At 36.6% G+C, this 27,562-nt stretch overlaps 1 protein-coding gene across 8 annotated transcripts in view; it reads left to right on the forward strand.

Moving 5' to 3' along the window:
- FNDC3B (fibronectin type III domain containing 3B) overlaps positions 1–27,562 on the forward strand; it is a 316,053-nt gene that overhangs the window by 163,793 nt on the left and 124,698 nt on the right. For all 8 annotated transcript variants that reach the window (XM_037525111.2, XM_054700361.1, XM_054700362.1 and 5 more), the window contains 3 exons: positions 6,223–6,299; positions 17,637–17,877; positions 20,988–21,272. In XM_037525111.2, the coding sequence (XP_037381008.1) occupies positions 6,223–6,299; positions 17,637–17,877; positions 20,988–21,272 (603 nt within the window). The remainder of the gene's footprint in view (positions 1–6,222; positions 6,300–17,636; positions 17,878–20,987; positions 21,273–27,562) is intronic.

Consider the following 27,562-nt stretch of genomic DNA (forward strand, 5'->3'; position numbering starts at 1 on the left):
TATTTTAATTCATTGGCATTTAGTATATTTATGGTGTTATGCAATCACTACTTCTGTCCAGTTCTAATATGTTTCATCACCCCAAAAAGGAAACCCTGCCTCCATTAAGCAGTTGCTCCCCAAATCCCTTCTACCCTTAAACCTAGGCATCTCATTGATGGAGTTATATGGTAATTTTAGATTTAATTTTTTGAGGAAGTATCAGACTGGTTTCCACAGTGACTGGTACCATTTTACAGAGATTCCAATTTCTCTGCATCTTTATAAACAGTTATTTTTCATCTTCCTGAGAACAGCTGTCTTAGTGGGTATAAAGTGGTACCTGACTGGTATTTTGTGTTCCCCTAATGAGTAATAATAGTTCTTCTCATTTGCTTTTTGATTATTTCTGTATCTTATTTGGTGAAATGTCTATTCAAGCCCTGTGCCCATTTTTAAATTGGGTTGTCTTTTTGTGAGTTGTGAGAATTCTTCATGTATTTATAGTACAGGTCCCTTATCAGATACATGTTTGTAAATATTTTCCCCATCCTATTGTTTGTCTACTTTCTTAATACCCTTTGTTGTACAAAAGTTTTAAATTTTGATGAAGTCCAGATTATCTCTTTTTTCTTTTGTTCCTTGTGGTTATGACTGTGTTGCTAAAAGCAACATCTAGAAAAAGTACCTGTGTTTTTCTAAGAGTTTTGTTTTTTAGCTATAGGTTTATAACTATGATCCATTTTGAGTTAAGTTTTTCATCTATCAGACAAGGGGCAAAGTTCATTCTTTTTTGTCAGCTTGGGGCTTTTTGCAATTCATAAGAGCTCAAGGATCACCTTTTCCACTTCTGCCCAAAAAAGTGTAAATTTTGATAGGATGTAATTCCTATCACTTTGAAGAGTATTGCTATTTTAATCAGGTTAAGTCTTCAATTTCAAGTCCTTATTTAGATGTTCTTAAGTTTCACTTATTTATGTCTTCAAAGATTTATTTCAGCAATGTTTTGTAGCTTACATGTATAATTCTTTTGCTATATTGCTTAAAATTTTTATTAGATGTTTTCTTTGGGAGGCTGTTTTAAATGGAATTGTTTTCTTAATTTCCTTTTCAGATTGTTCTTTGCTGGTATATAGAAACACAATTGACTTGTGTGTCGCTGTTGCACATTGCAAGTTTACTGAATTCACTTAAAAGCCCTAGTCATTTGCGTGTGTGTGGTGGGAATGGGGATCTTTTAGAAATTTCTATATAGAAAATTATGTCATCTGCAAATAGTTTTACTTTTCCTGTCCAATTTGAATGCCTTTTCTACTTTTTTATCTGGTGATTCTGGCTAGAACTTCCAGTGCATTGTTAAGTGGGTATCCTTGTCTTGTTTCTGTGGTTAGGTTGAAAATTCAGTCTTGACCTACTGGGTATGATGCTAGTTGAGTGTAGGTGCTTATGACCTTTCAACCCACTAAGTCAGAGGTTATCAAAATATTGTTGCTGGTCACCAGCATCAGCACAACCTGAGAACTTAATAGAAATGCTAATAATTGGGACTGGCCCCAAATCTTTTAATTCTCTAGGAAGTGAAATTTAGCTATCTAAATTTTACGAAACCTTCCAGGTGATTCTGATATGCAGATTTGTAAAGTTTGAGGACCACTGTCACTAGATTTTAAGCTTTTTTGAGATTAAGGCCTGTGTCTCAATATTTTTATATTCCTTTTACTTCTCTTTTGGGATTAATGAGGGACTGTTGAATTTTTTTTTTTAATGCCAAGTTTCTCCAAAGTGCCTCCATAGTCTCTTAGCTATGTGTCTTAAATTACCATGATTGGAGACTCATCATTAGACACAAGATTTAGCAGAATTCATTTTGTATTCAGTCTTAGACCAGTAACAAAAGCACAAGTGCATTTTCATTTAGACCATTTGTTCTGAAAATAACTTTCTCCATAATTATCACTTGTCTACTAGCTGTTGCCTTATCCTTATGACTACCTGACAGAAAGAATCTCTGACAATTTAGAAAGATTCAAGGGTCACATTTATTGGGTTTATTGGATCTTATAACATCATCATTTTGCCTTTGCTTTATTTTTCTTATTCTTACGCTGATTTCAGATGCCTTATGTCCTTTTTGAACAAGATAATATTTAAGTGAATAAAATAAGAGTTGCTGCTAAGAGCTATGGTTGAAGGGAGCCACTTTGATATACGGGTATCAATTTATAAACAAATGCAATAATAAAATTGCACTCACTACTTGTTGACCTATTGGCAAGTATTCAACATATAAAAATACCATTTAAAACTGTCTAGAATTGGGGCCTCCCGGTGGCGCAGCCTTTGAGTGCTGGGTTGCGAAGCTGCCCGCAGCCTCTACAGCGCCGGTTCAATCCCCGGCTGCCGGGAGAGGGTCCCACATGGCGCGCAGACCTCTCCTGCTGCTCCCCTCAGCAGTGTATTTCATCAGTCTGCCTGTTCTGTTCCCCGCTCTGGCTCTGGTGAATTCTCTCACCCTCCCACACTTCTGACTATACCAGTGCTTGTATAAGTAAATAAATAAATTTTTAAAAATGTCTAGAATTGTGGTGTAATTATTTGTAATAGTGACCCACCTTTAAGGCAGTTTTTAACGACAGTTTGTATCCCAGATTCCCATTTTCTTCCATTCTCACATTTCTCAATCTCATTTGTACATTCCCCTCAAGTCCATCTAGTTAACTCTGCCCTGGGATGGGTGGCTGTTCCAACTATAGCAAGAGACCTACATGTGTGAGGTCTGGAGCTTCCAGGTAGCAGGGAAGAAGCACAGAGTGAAGTGGAATGACCCCAGCCTTGGTGGGGACATAGAAGCTCTTCATCAGCATGGTTGGTCCTAAATATACAACATTGTTAGGCTTTTCCTTCAGTCTGTTTGATGTGGGAATAAAGTCCTAGGATCATTGCAGGAGTTACTGTTGATGGAATAAGTTACCTTCTAACCTTTCTCATTCCAGGCTTGCCTGTTACTAAATGAAAAATTAATTCAGTGACATTTGCTAGCAGACTTTTAAGATGTTAGACCACCAACTTGCACTTTGCAGTTAAATTCTTTAATGACTATGTACCAATCATAGTTCTTGTTTGTGTCTCACGTCTTGTTCAGTGAAAAAAAGGAATTCTTGACTGTTGAAGTCACTGCCTAAAACCTGAAAATGATCAAATTTCCCAAGGCAGTTTTTTTTTTCAAGTTACTTGACTCAGCAAACCTGCTAGTTCCAGTTCTATAAATTGTGCATGTGATTTTTTTGTTTGTTTGTTTTTCATCTGTCTGGAGAAGAGTCTTGTGGTCTTTAGCTGAGTTGTTAATTAGTTTCTCTCAACAAAACAAAAAAATCTTTAGCATTTTGGAAGTGTGTTTATCTGCTTTTGTTTTCAAATTATTTAATTTCTCTGTACATGTATCTGTGTGGATATATCTGTATGTAACAAAAGTGTTTAATGAAAGAGGGTTCCAAACACCCTAAGAGATTTAAAACTTTTTTCAGTAGTTCATAATGTTCCCAATTTTGTAAGAGAGGAAGTGGTCTGTTCGAAAAGATCTGTGCTCCCTCTCCCACCACTCCCTTGCCCATAGCTAATGTCAGTGGTTTGGCAAGAAGAGAACCATTTTTCAGCATATTCTGCAGTTCTGTGTCCTTTAAGTCTTGTGCGTCATGAGGGTATGGATTACAAATCAAAAAAAACCTAGTAGCCCTAGGAGTCTTGGATGAGAAGTTCATATTTTAAAAAGGGAAGGATTAAAATAGTAATAGGAACTTCTCAAACACAAACATCTGAGTAGAGGTAGAGGCATTGATTTGAAGGAGGTAAGTGGTTTAGAGTGACAGTAACTTTTTTTGCTAGCTTTTAGACTCAATCCTGTGGTTGCGATGTTTTTTTTCTGAAGGGAGAGGAACCTCAGGGTTCCAAGGCACAGCTGAATTTGCGAGGCCATTACTGTCCATTTTGTAATGCCTTTTGAAGGGGTTTTGATGACAGTGACAAGGCAATGGGGGAAATAAATATGTTAAAGTCATTTGGCTACTTCTGAAATCAAGACCGGGAAGAAAACATTTTATGGCGGTAAATCACTTACCTGTCCTACATTCTTTAAAGCACTTTATACAAATGACTTTAACAGTTTTAGGGGATCATCCCTAGGGTTAAAAGACTGTTTGCCGGGTATACATTTTGGTGATTAAAAAGCAATACTTTATTGAGGTGGTAGCATACTATGCACACTTTCTGTGACATGTATGATGTTAACTGCTGGGGGAAGGCTTGCTCTTAAGTCAATATTTTAGAGTGTATACTAGCTTATTTCATGTGTTACAAGAATGTAAGTTATTATAAAGTAGTTCTTAAAATGTAATTGTAGCAAAACAAAACAAGAAAAAGCTATGAATTTTTTTTAAACTTTGAAGAGATGGCTAACCTTATGATGAGTGCTTATGTGCCAATGCTGCTCTCAGCACTTTGGCATGTACTGTTGAATTTAATCTTTAAATCCAAACTCATGAGGTATAAGAATTGTTTTTGTCATAACTGTTAAGAAGTGAGACTTAGACAGGCTAAGCGAATTGCCCAAGGTTGCACAACTGTTGTGAGCAGTGATGAAATCAGGCAGAGACAATGCTTTCAGTCCCTGTTTAGATAGCCAAGTCCATTAACCCTTGAATTTCATAGACAGTGCTCAGGCTAAGGCAATGTCTAGATGGCTATGGGTGGGGGAAATGCTGAAGATGGTGAGAAAGATGAATTTAGAAAATGCCTTCAGCGATTGGTGGACATACCAGCTTAAATCATACTTAAAAATAGAAAGAGATTATGCAATTATCTATTCTTATATCATTGTCTTTTTCTTTTAGTGATGGTGTGTTATGTGAGTGTCCAGTGTAGTTTTTGCCTGTGTTTAGAGATAACAGAAAATTTAGTGCTGTACTATATTGTCAATGAAATTGCTGTGAATTCTTGTGATAGAATGTTACATGAATTGTAGTATCTTTTCTATCTTGCTCCTGTGTTTTTTTCCTTATAGTTACAGACTTGTTGATGTGCATCCCAGCATCTTGTTCTTTCACCTCTCTTGTGAAATAGCTATAACTGGAGTGTACTATGAGGTGGAAGGTACATTATGCTTGCACCTAAATGTGCCTCTGGATGACAAGATCTGTCTTCTTTAGCCAAGAAAACTATTGTATTTTCCTTGGTTTTGTTACAGCCAAGAAATTTTCATGGCTGGGCATAATACACATTAGGGGAAAGCAAATAAACAACACAAGGCACTTGGAGCCAGGAAGTCAAATCTCAAGACTAGAAACACAAATGTCATTGGACTGACATTTGGGAGATTGGCTGCTAAATCTGGGAGCTGGCCACCTAATGTAAAACCACTGATCCTACAGTTCTTGCACTTCTGTGGAAACTATTTAATCATGGATATTTGGAAAGGTGTTAGAAGTTGGTTTTGATTTTATCACTTTCATTGTAATTTTATCACTTTTCATTGTAATTTTCTCAGGTAACTGAGTGTTGCCTTGTCATTCATTGTTTAGATGTGTGATTAACATTCATTGATGTTAATATTTTGAAACTAACCTCTTGTTAATGGAATGTTTTATTTAGAAATAATCCAAGTAAATTTGATAGGAGTATTCTTGATAGTGTCTGGTTTAAAAATAGATCTTTTTTCCCCTGCCTTATAACATGAGAAGAATACCAAATTCAGTTGGTTTGGAGCATTTGAAAGCTTTCTTCTATTTCAAATTAGTGGTATCATATAGTTATTTATCAAAATTATATAAGTTATAAACCTATACTTTGTAGGAGTTTTTTAAACCAGAAAACATATGCTCATTTCAAAATTGATTTGTTTAAACATTTATTAATAGTATATTCTTTTAATAGGAAAAAAAAGGAAAATTTTTCTCATACTTTGTTACACTACTCTTAACTAAGCAGCCATGGTTTATGTAACTTGAGGCTTTGGGAATCATTAGATATTTGTAAAGATCCTCAATTTTTTTTAAAAAATTTTTCCCCCTTGACTCATACAGCTGGAGAATTCCTTTTGTCCTTGATTTCAGGTCTAATTTCAAGTCATGATGTATTGATTATTGAAGAGAAAAAGTTATTCTCTTCAGTTTTTAATATTAAAAATGCTAGTGATTATTTTGAATATGTTGATTTCTTCAACTATTAATATCTTACTCTTATCTTTTTTAGGACCTGCTGAAGTTCCCATGATGTCACCCAATGGATCCATTCCTCCCATCCATGTGCCTCCAGGTTATATCTCACAGGTAAACCATTTGGTGAACTTCTCCACTCACTATGGACTCTGTCATGGTTCTAAGACAATATATGTTGAGACTTCAAAAACTTATTCCCAGGATAATTTTGTTAGGATAACTCTAGGGAACCCATCATTTTGTGTTACCATATGGCTCTCCTAGGTCATGCTGGCATGCCAGAGTCAGAGGGAGCAAAACATAGCAGGGCTACTTGGTCGCCCTCAGCCAATGTAGGTTTCACACTAACTATTTGATGGTGATTCCTTCATAGAGTTTCTTCTCTTAGAGATTTCCTTCCATTTGTACCACATTTCAGGGAGGAAAAAATCTGTATACTTAATTAGTGAAATTATCAAAGGAGAGATTTTTTTTTTTTTAAGATTTATTTATTTATGCAAGCACTGGGGTACAGGCCAGATGTGCGGGAGGGTGAGAGGATTCACCAGAGACAGAATAGGGAACAGAACAGGCAGACTCACTGAAATATACTGCTGAGGGGAGTAGCGGGAGAGACAGGAAAGGTCTGCTGGGCCATGTGAAGCTCCACGGCCGGCGGGGATGGAACCGGCACTGCAGAGGCTGCGGACAGCTTCACAGCACTGCGCTCAACCACCTGCACCACCGGGGAGGCCCTCAAAGGAGACATTGTTAACATAAATAGGTGCTACCCTCTGTTATGGGAGCCTGTTTTTCCATAACATCGCACCTCCTGGGCTTGGTGAATTACTAAGTGTGATGTGAAATTTTGACTGTTTATACTTAAATCTCTTCCATATTTGGTTTTCTTTAAAATATCACTAGCTATTTAAAAAAATTGCAATTTCAGAGATAAGTTGAAGGATAAAAAAATATTAAAGGATAAAATATACTCTTATAATTGGATAAAGTATTTAGGGTGATGGGAGTATGAATGTCTACACATGCTGTAGTTTTATGTCTTAAGGGTTGGTATAACATGAACACCTCTCTGTTTTCTCCCTACACAGTTTCCTTTCCAAATCCCTACCCAACCAACTCTTTCTCTCTCTTTGCCTTTTTTTTTTTTTTTTCAATTATAAGAGCACCCTATAGGCATTGGGGAAAAAACCCAGATAAGACAGAAGACTATAAAAAAGAAAATATTTATAATTTTACTGTCCAAAAAAGATAATCATTGCATTGACATTTTTTGGATTATGTCCTTCCAGATTGTTAAATTCTTCCTTCTGTCTACTTCTAAAGTGGTTTAAATATCTATAATTTTCAGTTATTAATGATTTTACAAGGATAAAAGAATTGGCAGCTACAAAGGAAAAAATGCTGAGATATAGGCAGGAATCATAAGATTTATCCTTCTCTGTCTCAGCCAAAGTGTAGCACTCTAATTTCATTCTTTCATGTGAGCAAATTTGCCATCTCTGTTTTTTTTTTTTTTTTTTTTTTTGAGTGTATTTTTTTCAGGGGAAGTAGCCAGAACGTTGGCCAGTCCTCATTGTTGCAAACAAATGACTTGTTAAATACCAGTCTTTGTAAATAAGAATCACTGGAGGGAGCAAAGAACAGGGCAGGCCCTTCACCTGGACCCATGATGATGGGTCACAGTCACTTAACAGAAAAGAACAAGGAATGTAGAATTCCATTATTTCTCCCAGTCATTTATTTTGAGGAAGTGTTTCATTCCATTGAACAAGATACAGTTTTTACCATTATGATGAAATACCACCTCCTTTTATGTTAAAGGTTCATTTGAAGAGTACTAGTTAAAAGGTGAACGTGCTAGTGGAGAGAAGCTGCGATATGCTTTTGCAGTGTTTTGGGGGTTCTTGTTTTTGTTTTTGTTTTCGGGTTTTTTTTTTTTTGCAAGTGGTGTTGCTGTGATTGTACTAAACATTTTTTAGAGGCCCTAGGAAAAAGAGAGCATCCTAGACCATAGTGGCATTTCTGATTGTGAAAAACCATAGAAAGTCCAAATGGAAAAGAGTGACAGCAGATCTGTAAACTTACTTTCTTAACACTGATGATGGAAGCATGGTGAAACACTTTCCCAGCTGAGAACAGTACTAGAAATACTAGAAGAATAGTAAAAATGGAATAATTTGGATTCTGAAATGATAAAAAGAAAGAAGCAGTTTGTAAGTGTGTGTGTATGTGTTAAACTCCATTAGGGTTGGGCTCCCTGCTGAGAAGGTGGAGGCAGAGCCCAGTGCCCCTCAGTGGTTGGACTCTGTCTTTAGTGACATCTGGCAACGAAGTGTGTGACAGGTTATTCATGTGAAGAAAATTGAGAAACCCATAGAGTGTGTGTACAACATCTTCTTTAAGCATACCCACTTCAAAGAATTGAAGAGGGTGGAACCAACTTTAAATGTCTTAGGGAAAAACAGTTTTAGGAGACTTGTCATCACCTAGAGATCTAAGGAGCAAAATACATTGTTGTCATGCAGTTGTGGAAAGAAAGAATCACAAAATTAAAAAACAAAATCCCCTCCTGGCTGGACATCTGTGCGAAATACCCATTATTAGTTTGTCCCTATTGAGTCAATTCTGTGTTTTATCCCCACAGACCTTGCCGCAATTATGTGTGACTCTTCTTGCTGTGAGCTATACTTGGGAATACACAGCGTAGAAGTAGGGTTAAAATTCTGTATGTAATGCATGGGATCCTTAATACACAACCCTGATGTCCTTATGAGGGTTACCTTTATTTGTTACTCCATATTGCTGCTTAAACATCTATTTCCTGGATACTTCAAGCTTTTTCTCAACTACATACTTTCGTGCTCATTGTTTCTGTCTTCTTGTAATACTTAAGAACCCCTTTTTTCCCCTGAAAGTTCATTTTTCTCATTCAGATGCTCCTCTTGATTATGACACTTTCAGAATCTCCAACACAGAACTGGTTAATTTGTGTCTTCAGCATCTTTGACAATTTGAACCCATGGCTGTCAAGAAGTACAAGATACTTTATAACCATTACCAAGAACTGTTAGTTACTTATTGGCAATGATTACATCTCAGCATCTGGAATTCTGCCTGGTACATAGTAGGCACTGGGTAAATGTTTCTAAATATAAGTGAAAGTAAAGTAAGTATAGAAATTCCTATATTTGCCTAAAAGATTTGCAGATTTAAGTAGATTTGATAGCTGGAAAATTAACAGGATCAGAACTTGAAGTGAAATGTGGATATGGATTCAAGAATGGGTATAACAGGATAGTTCATTGCAGTAAGAATAGTCTCCAGCAAATAGTGCTGGGACAACCAGATATCCAAATGCAGAAGAATGAGGTAGAACCTCCACCTCACATCATATTTAAGATTTAACTCAAAATGGATCCTCAGTTTAAGTGTAAGATCTAAAAGCTATAAAATTCTGGGAGCACACTCTTATAATGAATTAGGCCAGGGATCCATAGATGTGGCACCATAAGTACAAGCAAACTATAGGAAAAAAATTGATAAATATGACATCATCCAGATTAAAACTTTTTATGCTTTTAAAGTTCTCCATCCATAAAATGAAAAGAGAACTCATTGAATGGGAGAAAATATGTAGCCAATCATATTTCTCGAAAGGGACTTGAATCTATCTAGAATACATAAAGAAATCTTACAATTCAAAAATAAAAGATAGCCCAAATTAAAATAAGCAAAGGATCAGAATAGAGATATATCCAAAGAAGATACATAGACAGCCAGTTAACATATTTAAAGGTACTGGACATCAGTAATCATGAGCGAAATTCCAATGAAAAACACCACACAATGTATTTCACATCCATACTTAAAGATGATTATAGGCAGGCATGTAGATAAGAAGTGTTAATAAAGAGGTAGAAAAGTTGATACCCTCACATACTGCATTTGGTCATGTAAGTGCTACAGCTGCTTTGGAAAACAGTCTCACATTTCCTCATAAAACTAAAAATAGAATAGCCATGTGACTCAGTAATTCCACTCTTAGTTATGTGCCCAAGAGGAAAGAAAACAATGTCCACACAAAATCTTGTACATGAATGTTCATAGCAGCATTATTCATAATGGCCCCAAAGGGCATACATACAACACAAACTGGAAACTGCTTGTGAATAGATAAACATAATGTAGTATATAACAGTCCATACAAGGTACTGTTATTCAGCCATAAGAAGAAATGAAGTAGTGATGTATGCTAAAACATGGATGAACCTTAAAAATACCATTAGTTGAAAGAAGTCAGACATCAAACCACATAATCATTCCATTTGTATGAAGTTTCCAGAATAGGCAGATCCATAGAAATGGAAAATAATTAGTTGTTGCCAGGAACAGGGGAGTGGCCACTCCTGGTATGGTATTTCTTTATGGGTAATGAAAATGTCCAGGAATTAAATAGTGGTGATGGACACTCATTCTGTGAATAAAATTAAAATCACTGAATCAAAGATTTAAAAGGAGTATTTTATATCCTGCAAGCTATATCTCAATAAAGCTATTTAGAAAGCAGGGGGAGGAAAAGGTGACTTGTCCTATTATTATCAGGCAACAATGGAACAGCTAGGAGAAATGACCAGCCCATCCTGGTGGCTATGGTGGATGATCTGTGAACTTCTGTGTATGGTGTGCACTGTGCTGAATGCTTTATTTACATCTCTCATTTTCATCATCCTAACTTTGCATCTGAGCAAGCTGAGGTCCTGAATAGGACCAGAATTGCAACCCAGGCATTTGTGATTTTGCTGACCTATTTTCCACTATGACGTGTTCTTGAAGTCAGCAACAGAGCCTGCCTTGATGGATGTGTTTGCTTTTAAGTTGTATTACTTTTAGGCAGCACGAGTATGGGCTTTTGCTGTGCCTACTCAGGCATCTCCAGTATGAAACATCAGCTACTCACATTGAGATATGGGGTCCATTATTGTAAGAAAATTGAAGAGGCAGACAAGTGAATGGTTAAGGACATTACATTAGTGACTCCAAACTGAGTCAGTGGAGAAAATCTTGATGATAGCCAGATTCATTACATTATTTAGTAGCTGAAAGTGCTTTAAAGATAAATTGGTAACATTCATCAAATAAACTTGACAAAATACAAATGTCAGTAACAAGCAGATAATCTTATAGTAAAACACATAGCTAGAGTTGAGAGATATAGGTGATTTGCTCTGAAATGCAATAGCACAATCTATGTTTTCTAATGTTGAAAAGGACTGGACCCTTGGACCTTATGATAGCGTGGGCTTAGAGTTGCTCTTAAAGTTGCAGAATACTGGCATCTTGTCATTTCTACTCAGTGGTCTTTGATATAGTTGGCTTTTATGTGTTATAATGTGCGTTCTGTGCTTTACTTTTGGGTGGGTGACTGGTAGATATTTGAGGAGAAACTAATCTGATCTTTTCAACTAGTAAGAAAACAAAGGCTAAGTTATTTTTTAAACATGAGAAATTGATTTTAGGTAAGAGGTAGTTTAGTCTTATCCCACTTACTCCATATTGTAAAAAATGTTTGTGAATGTGAATGGAGTTGAAACCATAGGAAAACAGGAAAAATACTGCAGTTGGAAAGAATATGGACATTACTTAGAGTGACCTGCCTTCATTTTTCACCAGAGCCCCTTCCTGTGTAACTTCTGCAAATTCTTTCACCACATATGCAAGTGCCTATGTGATGTAGCCGTAAGAATGAAGGGAAATGTGTGAGGTACATAGCCCACAGTGGGCATTCTATTATTATGAAGACTGGTAGAACAATTCCAATGAGAGTCTGGCAGTGTTTGTCTTCCTACAGTACATACTGAGATAACGTCAAAAATAAAATTTTCCTTTCATTGTATACTGACCATTGTGTACTGACTTCTCAGTTCTTTTAACCTCATTATTTATGAATATATATGCAAATTTCTTAAGCAGATTTCTTGAGTTTTCTTTTCCATCTTCTGTAGTAAGCTTGAAGCTTTTTTTCAGATGCTGTAGGAAAAATTTCATGTAGACCTAAAGAAAAAGTGAAACATTCAAGTTAATGTTTTATCATCTGGGAAACTACCTCCTTTTTTCCAGATTAATTGATGTAACTTAAAAAATTGGAATAGTCAAAAGAAGTTTCTTTTTGTTATGGCAGAAATACATACTTTACCTCATTCCATTGTTTTGGGGACACACAGTAGCAGTACATACTTCCCCGAAGTAGTTGGATCAAATATATACCACAAATGTATACAGTGGGTCTTCAAGTAATGTGCAGTAAAGTGTCCTTGCAAAAAAAAAAAATCCAGCAGATGCTGAACAAAATGCCATTTTGAGATCACCTGTTTCATGGAGTTGCTCTTAAAGTTGCAGTTTCCAGGAACCTGTCAACAACATTGAGGACTTACTGTACTGTTTTTCCACTATCCTCTCCAATCCACGGTGGTTTTTGTTAGGAATTGTTGGTCACCTGGAAAAAACCCAGTATGTTTAGTGAAGTACTAAATGTTGATTTCATTTATATGTGCCCTAGTTGCACTCCATTTTTCCAGATTAAAGATTTTTAAAAGCGTGCATCACTTGGCTTGTTTTCAGGTGTGTACAAGTATTTGCTACCTGTAATGTCAGCAGATGAGAGATTGCTATTTATGGGGGTATCTCTATGCAGGGCACCTCAGGAATGAGCCTATCTCAAAGACTCAGTCCCAGAAGCCCTAAAGACAAATGCCATATAATATCTTTGAATTATGATCCCCTTCAGTAACCTGAATGTATTAACTTCAAATATGTTGGCAATAGTTGGGTATTGAGCCTAAGCCCAGTGTTCACAGAGTCATTTGGTCCTAGTTCTCTGTGTGCAGGCAGCTCATTTGGTTGTCCTTGCTACCGCAGCTAGCTGGCTGCCAGGTCTTCCACACTGCCCACTTGCATACAGGTTCCTGGGCATGCACCTGTAGTCTCCTCTGTCTGCTTTCTGGATTGTCTCTGGCCATCACGGGCAGCCTTTCACAATTTTGCCTCTTACCTTATAAGCTCTTTTGATTTTTACGCTTGCATTGCAGTCCAGTAGCAGAAGAGTTTTAAGAATTGAGTTTATTGAAATTTCTGTGGATCCCTTCAACTAAGTAAAGGGAACTACTTCTTCTATTAGTGAAAAGACATAATATAAGTCTTTTTTAGAAATTCATTTTTGGACTCAAGTGCCCCATGTAGCTCCTTGACCTGAGGTTTATTACTCTTATCTTTAAAATGAGGGCAGCGTTGTTGGGAGGATATAATGAGTTGGGAATATTAATAGTAGTCATTGCTAGGTAAGATTTTTCTATTATATATCAGTGACTGTTCCGGGACATTAACATGTGTTTGTTGCCTTATTTCAATTACAGAGTATTAAAGCAGAGCAACAAGTATTCAGTAAATATTGGTTGTATCTTGAATTCTTTCACATCTCTTAATAGTTTGTCATTGTTCATTGTAGATTTATTTCTCAGCACACCTAACTTGACTACTTTGCACATCATGAACTCTAAGGTGTAACAGAGCAGAATGAAAACCTGGTTCTGCATCTGAACCAGTTGTACATCATGATCTTGCTGTGCTTTGGTTTTCTTTGGTACAGCAGGGATGTTAATTCCTAATTCTCCAGTAGCTAAGGAGTTGAGTGAGCTAGCCCAGGGCAAGCAGCTGGGGCACCTGCACTGGCTGTGAGTTTCTTTCTCTTCCCTCCTCTTGCCTCCCATTAATTCTTCCTCTCCCTGTTGCCTCTAGGTTATTTCATATTGTTTTAATAGTTCTCTTAGTCCTACTTCTCAAGACACTCCTGAAGACAAACATTTTCCATCTTTAACCTTTTGTGCTTCGTTTTCCAGTCTCCCATCTTTATGTCTACTCACAGGATAGTAAGAACACGAGGCACATAGAAGATTCTCCGTAAATAGTTATTGAAGGAAATAAAGAGGCATGATAAAGAATCAAACTAGCTATTGGTCATCAAACTGACTATTCCTTAGCCTGAGTAAGAAAGAAAATGCATGAATTTTTAAAGTGGATTTTTTTTTTTTTTTAATCTGCACAATGCTGGTAGAACTTGAGGTAGAGAAAACTTGGGAGATTCTGATAGGCATGCATTCATTTTCTTAGGCTACCTACAGTAACAACGCACTGGACTGGCTTTAACAAGACATTATTTCCACACAGTTCTGAGGGTTGCAAATCTAAGACTGAGGGGATGACAAAGTCAGTTTTTTTCTGAGGCCTCTCCTCAGCTTGTAGATGGCCTTCTTTACATGGCCTTCTCTCTCACACCTCTGTCCTAAACTCTTCTCATAAGACCCTAATGATTTGGGGCCCCTATGGCCTCATTTTACCTTAATTATCTCTTTAAAGGCCCCATGTCCAAATACAGTCACACACCTCGGGTTCGGACTTTAAATATATGAATTTGGGAGCTGGGATACAGTTCAGCCCATGACAATGGCAGCCAGAGCCCCAAACACAGTGATCTTTTTTAAAGGTCTGTGCTTTATGGAGAACATACTGGAGTTACTGTTTGAGTCACAGAGCTAAAAGAAATCTAGGTGAATATTTCACCCTGATTTCTGAAAACAAAACGAAACAATACATTGTCCCGATTTTTTTTAACAGCATTAACTAGAACTTACTCTAATTTTTCTCTTCTTATTCTTAGGCTATGTAGATAAATCTTACTGTTTAGTCCTCTTTTTCTAACCTTTTGAGTATCCAGTGCTGAGCACATAGTCTGTGTCAGGAAATAACTGTTGAATGCAATTTGTGTGCCTCTGGACTTTCAGAATTTCATTTACCTCAGTTGGAAATGAATCTGTCTTTTCCATGGTTGTTTGTGAAGATTGAAGACACTTTCTATTGCCTCAGGATTTTTGGACTGAACTCTTTCTGATGTCTATATTTTTCTGTTATTTTTTAAAAGATTTTATTTATTTTTGCATAGAAAAACTGGAGTGTAGGCCACAGGTCCGTGGGAGTGAGAAAATTCACCAGAGACAGAGTGGGGAGCAGAACAGGCAGATTTACTGAAATACACTTAGGGGAGCAACGGGCGAGACCGGTGAGGTCTGCTGCACCATATGTGGGTTAGCTCCATGGCCAGGGATTGAACTCAGGCCACCATGGTGGGCCATTACAGTGATAGTGCTGAGACTTAACCCCTGGTCACCAGTGAGGCTCCTCTTGAGCCATATTTTTAAAGCAAAGAATGTTATTGCCACCATTTTGTGAGTTGTTTATTATTTTGTATGATATTGTTCCTAAAATTTTCTTATATTTGGGGGAACATAGGTATAATTTCCTTAGATATAGATGAAAACTGAATTTGATAAATATATTGTAGTTTGTGTTATAGGAGCACAATATTCAGCATGGATTACTGATTTTTGCTTCTGATTATTTCAGATTAATATTTCATGTCTTAAAAATATTTTTAATGCCAATATGGGCCTTGATTGGTAGGTTAGGGAGCAAGTGTACAGAAAAATAGATGTTTTTCACAAATGCCATAGAATAATTTAAGATAATTAAAAAGGAAGTTGTCAAACAGTTTTTATATATGTAGAGAATTTATGGTTTCAAGAAGCTGCTTAGTTTTCTTACTGGAAATCTATTATTTTCTGAAGGATAGTTTATATTTCAAACCTATCAGCTTTTTAAAGTAGGAGAAATAGTTATTGTTTTAAAATGTAGAAGTAAAAAGCTAATGTTTTAGCTCTGTATTTTTTTCTTTTTTGTGACTAGAATTCTTTGTTAGTGCTTTTTATACCGCTTTTTTAAAAAGTGTTTTGATAAATCAGAAATTACATGATAAAACATTAAAAAAATTGTCATTATATGTATATGCCCTGTTTATATCTCTCAAAGAATCAATAAAAAGTTATGTCCTGCTTTTTAGTAGGCAGTTTGACTCAGAACCTTAATAAAGAGTTACTATTACTATGTTAATGAGCTACGCACATAGCTCATTCTGAAACTATTATGCATTGGTTTATTAATAAACAGATTTTTTGTTTTCTTGAAGATTAATTCAAATTAAACCTGTCCTATAAAATATACACTAAACTGATAAACTTGTCATTTTGTACTAACCAGTATTTTTTTAAATGAAGTTTTGTATATATTATATATTGATACCGATGTATACATACATAAATATTTAGAGTTTTTAAAACATGATTAAGTCATTTTATTTTGCCTGTAATCAACCTCCTGGGGTGTAGTGTGAAATCCATTTCAATATACCAAGTTTAATTTTCAGTGTTTTTTTTTTTCTTTTTTAATTAAACTTCCTATTGGTGTTTGTGCCTTATTGTCTTAAATATTGGATAGATCAGCTGGTCTCTTTGGCATCTGTGTCTGACTTCTACAGTCAACCTTCTGCCCTCTTGGAGCTCATCCTTCCAGGTCTCTGACCTTGGGACCATTCTTTCCACTGTACCAGCCCTACCAGTTCTTGAGATTCGTGAAGCCTTCCCTGATTCTGCCATTCCATGCTTTTGTTCTTTGTACCTGCAGTTTTAACCTTTTGACTATGGTGTCTATTGTATTATTTCTTGTTTTGTGTCTAAGTAGAACTGTTTGCTCTTAGAATAGGAAGCATGAAGTTGACCACAGAGGCAGTAAATATTGGCATGGAACTACCTTACTTACCTTCCTTGGGTAAGTTAAAACCCTATGAAGGAAGTATGGACAGAATGGTGATTGGCTTATAGTATCTCCCTTTACAACACTCATAATGTCATCAAGACATCTTCGGGGCCAAGGTGTCTATCTTGCTATGGAATTGCTCAAAATTTTCATTTGTTAAAATCCTCTAATTTCATCCAAATTCTGAGGTCTCAAGTTAAATGGCCTTTTGTACTCTTAAGGCTTCTGCAGTTGGTATTCTCTGTGCCTCCTAAAGTCCTTAAGATGATGGAACTGTGTGTGTGAATGCAGGAACAGTGCCTGGTGTCATCAGGCAGATCTGGAAGCTCAACCCTGGAAAAACTCTTGTGTGGCTTAGAAAGACTTTCTGGAAAATCACTGAAAGGATATACTCAAAGTCATTCCTAAAATTGAGCTTCAGCATACATGTTTTGTCTTGGAAGAAGACTTCACCTGCAAATTTCATGAGACAAAGGAGATTATCAAGCTATTAAATTCTAAAAAGTTTTGGTTAGTCAGAATCATATGGTTCATGAAAAGTTTATTTTCCATTATTTTAATAGTTAACTTACTATTTCTAAAACTCATTTAACTGGTTGAATTAGATAACCAGAAGTCAAAATGCATTCATTTTTGTTCCTCTATGGAAAAGAGAAAATTAAAATGGAGAGAAGTCATTAATACTTTGTATTATTCACAGAGTGTTTGCTAATAATACATACTACTATTGCTGTTTGCTTATTTTCTTAGGTGATTGAAGACAACACTGGTGTCCGCCGGGTGGTAGTCACACCCCAGTCTCCTGAGTGCTACCCCCCAAGCTACCCCTCAGCCATGTCTCCAACCCATCACTTACCCCACTACCTGACTCACCACCCGCATTTTATTAACTCACACACGGCTTACTACCCACCTGTTACTGGACCTGGAGAGATGCCGCCTCAGTTTTTTCCTCAGCATCATCTTCCCCCTACAATATATGGCGAGCAAGGTGAGTAGATCTGGCTGGGGCTACAAGGCCTCCTGCAGCAATTATTGCTGGCATTGAAAAACTGTTGAAATGGGCTACATGCTTAAGTACCCTATGGGATCAGAGAGCCCTTTGTTTCTTCTATAGAAAACATGGTCTAAGGGAATCTACCTACTGTATCAAGTCGACGGAAAAGTCTTCCCTTCCTTTATCTAGGTTGCAAATATTACTTTGTAGGTTTTGCCTCTTTTTTCCTCTCCATTTTCTGAAATCCCCTCTCTTTCTCTTCCCCCCTACACAGAGCAAGGAGGGGGATAAACACTTCTTATCAGAAAAGCAGTGGTTCATCGAATGTTCCTATGTCCTGTTCATGTAGTTTTACGTGAGAGTGACCTGAGGCAGAACAGAAGCACATATTTCCTAGCTATCCATATGGTCTAGCCATTGAAGGGGAATGAAAAGGTGTTTTCTGCCCCATTACAATGATAGGAGAATGTGAGGGCTCAATAACCTTTGGGTTTTCTGAATGCTCTGTGTTGCAATCTTGGAATCCCCTCACTGTCATCTCGGTATTCAGGAACCCTGTTTTTAATTTAAGAATAGCTATTAATAAAGCTGCAGTTTCACTGACTGGGAGGCAAATACTTTGAAATGAAAAAGAGTCTAAGATACTGACATTATGTCTTTTTAGCTTTGGCCTTGGTGTTGGTTTTGTCTAAAGCCCTTCTCTATCAAGATAGATACTATGAAGCCAGATAAAGGAGGGTAAAAATTAGACTTTAACCTCTAGGACTTTGGCAAAATGATTTTTTTCTGATTCTGACTGTGCATTGAAGCATTTTGTTGCTTCAAACATTTATTATAGTCAGATAAAATGTATGAGAAATTCCTTTACACCATAGCATCTCAGAGCAAATTAACACCTCATTTTCTCTTATCAATTATACATGTATTTTCCTCTGTATGTTTATCTTACATTATAACTTTTTCTTATTAATTAAAAAAACTTTTTTTTTTAAAGATTTATTTATTTATACAAACACTGGGTACAGTGAGAAGCGCGGGAGGGTAAGCAAATTCACCAGAGCCAGAGCGGGGAGCAGAGCAGGCAGAAGGACCGAAGTACACTGCTGAGGGGAGCAGCAGGTGGCAGGAGAGCTCTGCGCCCCATGTGGAACCCTCCTCTGGTGGCCGGGGATCGAACCAGCGCTGCAGAGGCTGCAGGCAGCTTTGTAGTCCAGTGTTCAACCGCTGTGCCACCGGGGAGGCCCAAATAAAAAAAAAACTTTTAATGAAATATCCTTTTGCAAATTTAGGGGTAGATTTTGTTTTTGTATAGTTAGAATTTTAGCATCATTCAAAGGAATCATGTCCTATACTAGGGTATGGCTAGATGATAAAATCAATCACTTCCTATTAACCTTCTTGCCTTGTGATAGGACAGCCCCAAACGCCAGGTAGTAGGCATCTGCTTTGAAAGCATTTGTATAAAAAAACTGAAAAAAGAAAAAATCAGTTAATTAAGTGTAGGGTTTTGTTTTGTTTTTCCTTTTTTAAGTGTTCAGTGATTTGAAATGATACAGTAAATATTTGAGTGTTTATCAGTTTCAGGTCAACTCTGAGCTTAATGACATTGGAAAAAACATTGGCTACTTGATAAAAAGTGTCTGGCCTGCCTAATTTTAACAGTCTGTTGTTAGTTAGATGGCACAGAGTTACTGTTTTGTAAATGGTGTCCTTTGCAATTTTAGACAAAACAGCAGTATGATTCAAATCATCATTAGAATTTAAAAAAATGTGTGTTTTCATTTCATAGTGTATTTTGGTTTAATTCTATTAAAATAACACAAGCTAGAAGATAAAAGTGTCTTCACTGACTGCAACTTAAAGAAGGAAGTTTTAAAAATCCCTTTGCTTTATAAGTAAAAAGCCCTTTGTATATGTATTGTCTTATTTTAGTTCTTAATATGCATCCCTAAAAACAATTTAGATACTTAATTTCCCAAACCATAAGAGTTTAAAACTTATCCACATTTTTAAAAGATTATTATATCAGTGCCCTTAGTGAATATATATTAAATCTGAAGTATAATGAATAGAAAGAAAATGAAAGCTGGAACTTTATCACTAAACAAAAGAAACATCAATTATTAAGTTCTGTAGGGTGACTATGCATTCCTAGGACAGCTCTGGTTTGGGATTCTGTCCAGAGAAATAGAGGTTCTCCCTTTTAACTCTCAGAGGTATTTAGTCTTGAATGGTAATTTGTATAGTTACTCTATTCATTGGGTGGTGTTCTTTCTTTTTTTCATGTAAGGACCTAATCTGTATGTTAAGTAATGTTTTTAATAAAATAAAAAAATTTATTGATTTAAAATTTTAAATTTAAAATAATGCTTTGCCCTGGATATCATGCAACTATTTTGAAGGCTCCTATTTTCTTGTGTGCTTAAAAATCTTCATAGTCAAGCCAATGACACTCTGCTAGTCAGTGTGTCTTGCCTTCTGATTACTCCAAGATAGAAAAAGACCACAGCTTAGTATGTTTGGCACAAGGTGCATAGAAGACTTGTATTTTTTATCCCTGAGGTTTTCCCTTGAATGTTTCACCTGATTCTGTGAGCTTTATTTTTAATGGGATTTCCTCATCTCATTATTTTCTTAATTGACTGAAATTTTGGGTCTTAAATAACGCCTTATATTCTGTTTGCTATATACTTTCAATAGAAATGCTATTCTGTTTACAAGCATAGGTATATTCTTAAGTATCTCAATTCTAAGCACATGTGTAAAGGGGGTACTTTATTCCACTGTTTTTAAATATTGTGACTAAAAAACAGTTTAATAGGGATAATCAGACTTAGTTTTAAATTCAACTAGAATATGAACTCTTTGATGACAGTTACCTCTTCACAATTTTTGAAACATTTCTGAACGTACAGTATGGTCTTTAATGATTAATTAATTCCTTGATTGTTTAGAACTGAATGAGATTATATTAAATATGTTTTTATACCATATTTAGTAATATTCTAAACTCTTTCCTTCAGTAGTTAGGTCATTTGACCATTTAGTAATTTACTATTGACAGTGTAAACTGAGCTTGCATTTGTCATAATGATCCATTTCAGAAATTATACCACTCTATGGAATGTCAAGCTACATTACCCGAGAAGATCAGTACAGCAAACCTCCACACAAAAAACTGAAAGACCGCCAGATTGACCGTCAGAATCGCCTCAACAGCCCTCCTTCTTCTATCTACAAAAGCAACTGCACAACCGTGTACAATGGCTACGGGAAGGGCCACAGTGGGGCCGGCGGTGGTGGAGGTGGCAGTGGAGGTGGGCCAGGAGTTAAGAAAGCAGAGCGCCGAGCCAGGAGCAGTCCAAAGGCCAACGATTCAGACCTGCAAGGTAATGTGCTGGACATTTGCCACAAAGAGTGAATTATCAGGACAGGGACAGCCTAAAAGGAACTACTCTTACAATATGAAAGTCATTTCATGGTGGTTGATTTCTCTGCTGGGAGTGATTGAATAGACCTTCTCTGATCTTTTTCTTATTAAGGAACGAATATTGCATGGCCTATTTTTTATTAATACTTCACGGCCGGTACCTTATTTTTAGTTCACATGTGCCAGGTAACATTCTATTTGATCTCAGTAACCAGGATCTGGAAGTGTCTTCACGTTCACCTACTTCTGTTGTTTTCATTCTAAGCAGACACATGTGGAAGAGATCCAAACTAAGACATATAAGACCAGTTCAAATCTCAAAATAATTTTACCTCACAAAACCAGATTGAATTACCTCTGTGCTATGGTGAAAATCATTATGTCACAAGAGCACATGTCTGTTTAGTTTCAGGCATTTGTTTTTACTTAATACCACCTTCTACATCCTGAATAAAATTTTCAGAGACCAAGAATTGGGGTACCACATATAGGGTCTGTTCAAAAGGGTATGTTTTTATTTTGTAGATTAATCTTGTGAGTTTATAGAAGTTAATTTAGGAAGGAAGGCATATACACTTTAAATGAGTTTAAATTTTAGGTAAGATTTAGAGACAACATAATTTGATGCTATAGAGGTTAAAAACAGAAGCTTCTTGTATAGGTGTATATATAGAAGGTATGTGAAGCAAAAAAGTGTAACATTTTGATAAGCAAGGTGAGTGTAAGATATGAACAATTGTGAAAGAACAGGTAAAGCAAGAGACAAGATAAGAATTGATTGTAAACACTCAGTAAATAAACTCTCTCCTTATTGGATCCTGTCCAGTAGAGACAGGGACTGTGTAGTGAGCATGTGTTCTGCATGGAAAAAGCGGAAGATTCTGTATGTTTGGTTGTGTAAGGAAGACTGGACTGTGTAAGGGTAGAGGAAATTTAGATAAAACCATGTTTAGCTAAAAAAAAAAAAAAAAAAAAAAAGATGTTCACATCAACATTTCCCTCATATTATCCATGTGAAAAATATTAGCATGTAAGATACAATGAAAGATTAACAGTAATTTCTCTAAGTAAAATATAGGTTCATTCAATTTTATTCCTTATTTGTATTTTCCAAAATTTATGCAGTTATCATACATCATTCTTATAATTATTAAACAAAACATAAGCTACTATAACAAAGGATCCTGAGTTTAAGAGGCCTTTAAATAACTCTTAAGGCAAAGAGCAATGTCTGCTATGTAGAATGATTTTTTAATCAAATGATATTATAATTTCTAAGTTTGAAGTTAGATTGCTAGCAATGGTACAGTTTATCCCCATGGCATATAAGAGAATTCACAATAAGGAGAAAAAGGTTTTCCTCAGGTGAGTTTTTGTACGAGAATAGAGAAAGTGACTGTAGAAGCTGTCTTCAGAGAGTTTATGAGGTTTGGACTACTTATCTGATTCATTCTTTGAAAGTGTTTTTCTACCTGCCACCAAAAAAAAAAAAAAAAAAAGACATAAGGCATATAAATACATACAATAGAGGCAGGTGAAATAAATTTGATTAAGCTCTCAGGGGCAAAGAGATAATAAGTGAAGGAATATCAATAAAAGAGTTGAAATTAGCGTATAAAATTAATGTTGTATAAATCTTCCTTATACATGTGATTATTTCATAGCATATATGCCTAAATGTGTAACGTGCTCTTTATTTTGTTCTCATAGTTGTGAAAGGAAATGGATTGAAATCTATACAGAAGTGTTTTCAGGCGTTTGTGGCATTTTATGAGAGAGTAAAAATTATTTTGGCACCTTAAGCGCTTTGCTCTTGTTTAGAAAACTTGTTATTGTGTTGTGAGTGTGCGATCAATTTTCCTATGGGCCTCTGGGAATGAGTGTTTCACAATGAAAGAGAAAAATTTTTTCTCAGTTTTAGTTCAAGCTGTTCCAGTGTTCATTTTCTCATCACATTTTTTGCCTTTTCACTGAAAGTGCTACTCATTTTATGTACTCTCGCTCATTTCAATAAGGATCTAAGGTGATTTATATATTAGATAAAAATCAAAAGTGTCCATTTACCCAAATGAATTGAGGCTTTCTGCCTTGATAAAAGCCTACACCGGAATAAGAACTTTATTCACACTTGCCAAAACTTTGGAGCAACAAGATGTTTGTCCTTCAGTAAGTGAATGGATTAACAAACTGTGGTACATACAGACAACGAAATATTACTGACACTAAAAAGAAATGAGCTATCAAACTATATAAAGACATGGAAGGACCTTAAATGCATATACCTATGTGAAACAAGCCAATCTGAAAAGACAGATACTGTATGATTTCAACTATATGATAGAAAAAGTCAAAACTATGAAAACATAAAAAGGCTCATGGCTGTCAGTGGTTAGGAGGAGGGAGGGATAAATAGGTGAAGCACTGAGGACTTTTAAGACAGTGAAGCTACTCTGTGTGATACTGTAATGGTAGATACATGTCATTATATACTTTCAAACCCCATAGAATGTGCAATACCAACAGTTAGACTCTAATGTAAACTAAGGACTGTAGATGAGGGTGATATATCAGTGTAAGATCATCACTAGTAACTAATAAGCATTTTGCTTGGATGTAGGATTTTGATAGGTGGGCAGGCTACGTGTAGTAGACATGGGTTATGGATATATGAATATATGGTCACTCTCTTTACCTTCTGCTCAACTTTCTGTGAACCTAAAAACTATAAAAAATAAAGTATTTAAAAATAACTTTATTTTTAAAGGCATATGAAGACATGAGTAAGTTTATACACAAAAGAATTCTGTAGAGTGGCTTGATGTGAGCCATGTATTTGGCTTTGAGCCTCCTGGTTGTCAAAGCAAAGAGGGAAACATGAATCAGGCGGAACAGGTGAACAAAAGCACCTCTTGTTCATAGACTCCATTATATTGCTCATGTTTCAGTTCTGTCTGCCTCAGAATGTGGTTGTTTGGCTAAAAAGATTCCAAAAGTCTTCTTTCTGCCTTCTCGTGTGTGGGAGTGTTCCCTCATGCTGTCTTTTTGCTTAAATTTTCCACTTAAGACTTTTCTACCCAGGAAATAAGTCTCAAATAATTATTTAGTTTACAGTGCCATGTGATTAGTGTTGAACTGTAGTTAATATGACTGTGATTGACCTGTGTATGCATTCATATGTGTTTTGCCCAAGAATAGGATATAGCTTTAATCATGACATGTGGTTTGTGGTATTTTTTTGCATCCTATGTAAGGTTAAGATTTCCACATTTCCAGGGGAGGCCAACCTTTTCACTCCAGAATTTCTTAGCTTTTGAGAGCATCTACTTAACTTATTTAGATTGTACCACTTACAAAAGACTTTTTTTTTTTTTCTTTCAAAAGGGTGACTTTTAAATTTATACCTGGTCCTGTGATAAAGTTAAGTCCATGTAAAAGAAGCAGACAACTTGATTTATACAAATATATTAAAACGATAGGTTGACTATTCTCTTGAATCCTTTCAAGACAGCTTTAGAAACACTAGTGGAACTTCAAAAAATAAAAAAAATACAGGTCCCTAAACCTCATTTCAGACCTACTGAATCAGAATTTCGCTACCTGATCTGGCTTCATGTTTTTTATCATACCTCCACTGGGAGGCTGGTCAGTCAAGAGAACTACTGTTCTAATACTAGGGATGATCACAAAGGGCGTGACTCATTAAGTTGTACATAAGGTGAAGTGGAAACTTTGTTTTACTCACTATTTTCCTTTGTCCTTTTAAAACCATGCCTCCCACATAGTAGGATCTCAGTAAATATTTGTGGCATGAATCCTATCTACTTAATTGCTTTCTTTTCTAGCGCAAGCCTGTTTGAACACATGCCCCTCTTAAATCATTTCTTCTTCCTAGAACTAGTGGCTGTACTGCTCAGAGGTACTGCTCTGCAGCCAAGCCCTTCTTTCATTTACTATCACCTTAGGAAAGCTCAGGGAAGATAAGAGTCCCACAGTACCCCTGAGGAATTGAAAGATTCCCTTTTCCTTGCTCTGCCTTAGAATTAGTAGTATGATGTAGGACAAGAACCACTGGAACTACGGTATCAGACATATGAGACTTAAAATTGGACTTCATTACTTACCAACTTTTTGCTTTAGTATTCCCAAATCTCTGTACTATTATTTGTAAAGTGGGTATTTTAATTCCCATTATTAAATATTAAAAATAGTCTAGCTCAGTTCCTAACACCTCATTATAATGGTAACCTCATTACTTGAATTTTTTTTTACTTGAATTTTTTTAATGAAAGTTTTGTTCTGTATTTGTAAAGATTTATTTATTTATGCATGAAAGAATTGGGGTACAGGCCAGAGGTGTGGGGGGGGGGTGAGAGAATTCACCAGAGATGGGGTGGGGAACAGAACAGGCAGGCTGAAATACACTGCTGGGAACAGTGGGCAAGACAGGAGAGGTCTGCTGAGCCATGTGGGTAGCTCCCTGGCCAGCCGGGGATTGAACTCGTGCTGCCGAGGCTGCAGATAGCTTCATAGTGCTGTGTTTAACCCCTTGTGCCACCAGGAAGGCCCTTAAATATTCTTACTGTTTTCCTCCTATAAGTTTTGGATAACATATGCCCTTCTCAAAATGTGTGCTTTCTACCCTCCCATCTGATGGCCTTCCTCCTTCCCTTCTGGTCTCCCCTGGCCCCCACCTTTACTCCCTGCAGCTCCCTCCATTGAAAGCCTTGAGTGACTTCCTTCTCTTTAAGCCCATCTTACATTTTGAATGCTAAATCCTGCACTCCCGGACTACTACCTCCCTGAATGAAGTAGAGATGTGCCTTGTGCCTTGAGATGCCAGATTCCTCTCTGTGGATACATAACAGCTCCACATGAGGGAACTCTTGGGGCATCCGTTATCATGGGCCCTGTTTTGGACATCTCCTGACACATTTCTTACAAGTTTTAGTTATAATTCCCTTTGCTTAGGCTCCTGCTTAATAGACATTCCTGAAGGACCTCCTTATTTTAAGGTGGTTTTAAGATATATGATTATCTATTTTCCACTCCATCCCACCTTCCTCATTATGACTACAAGTACATCAGACCCAACATGCTGTTCCATTTTTTTAAGGAACCTCCATGGTGTCTCCATTGTTCAGAAAATTTGGTATAAACTGCTGAATTTAATACTCATTTGCTTCCAACAGTACTTCATATTTACCCTCCAGATTACCTAAGTTTTGCCCCATTTCAGGAAAATGCCTCATTCTCTTTTCTTAGCCTGTCTTTTCAGTCCCTCTCCCTAGCAAACTCCACTCCATTCTTCAAGAACAGTTCAAACATCACCTCCTCTGTGAAGCCTGGTGTTTTTCCCAAGACATAATAATTAGTTAAGGAGAAGAATTTCAAGAATTTCCCCCTCATTTTTCTTGTGCTTTTCCAGCATTTGATTTTAGATCAGAGCTTAGGCACCAAATCCATAGTTGTTCAAGGACAGGAATGGAAAATTTTGTCCTTTTGTGCAGAATGTTGTGCAAGAGCTGGGCCTTGAGCCTGTTTTGTGGCCAAAATCCAGTTAAAATTGTCATGTTGCCTCTCATCACAAAGGCTAAGAGACTTTGTTTCTCTTTACTGAGTGAGACTAAAGTTACCTTTCATTTCATCCTTGGTAAAAACCAAGGCATATGGCATTAAGGAAGTTGCCCAGTGAGATACAGGTTGTAACTAAAATCCCCCAAGTTTAACCACAATTGTTGTTCCTTTTTACCCTCAGGAAGGGGAGCAGGATTATGTGTATCCAGAGGGGAAAAAAATAAAAACTTTGGACCTCCTTGGTGGTGCAAGGGGTTAAGTCTCAGCCACTACAGCATAAGTTTGATTCCCGGCCAGAGAGATAACCCACATGGTGCAGCAGATCTCTCCTCTCTAGCCCGCTGGTCCCCTCAGCAGTGTATTTCAGCCAGTCTGCCTGCTCTGCTCCCCACTCTGTCTCTGATGAATCCTCTCGCCCTCCTGCACCTCTGGCCTATACCCCAGTTCTTATATGTATAAATAAGTAAAATAAATCTTAAAAAAAAAAAAAGCAATAACTTTGGTGAGGATCCACTATCTAAAAATATTAAAAGACCCAAGCAATCTGATAAATTGTGGTACCTTTCTGTGTGCTGGGATAGGGCTAGGGGATAGAGAAAGAGAAAATACATCAAGAGTGCTAATACGGTCTCCTAAACACTTTTTTGTGTAAAAGCATGTCATTTATACTGTTGA

This window comes from Talpa occidentalis, unplaced genomic scaffold, assembly GCF_014898055.3.
Source record: "Talpa occidentalis isolate TD23 unplaced genomic scaffold, MPIMG_talOcc4v2.1 talOcc4.4, whole genome shotgun sequence".
NCBI lineage: Eukaryota > Metazoa > Chordata > Mammalia > Eulipotyphla > Talpidae > Talpa > Talpa occidentalis.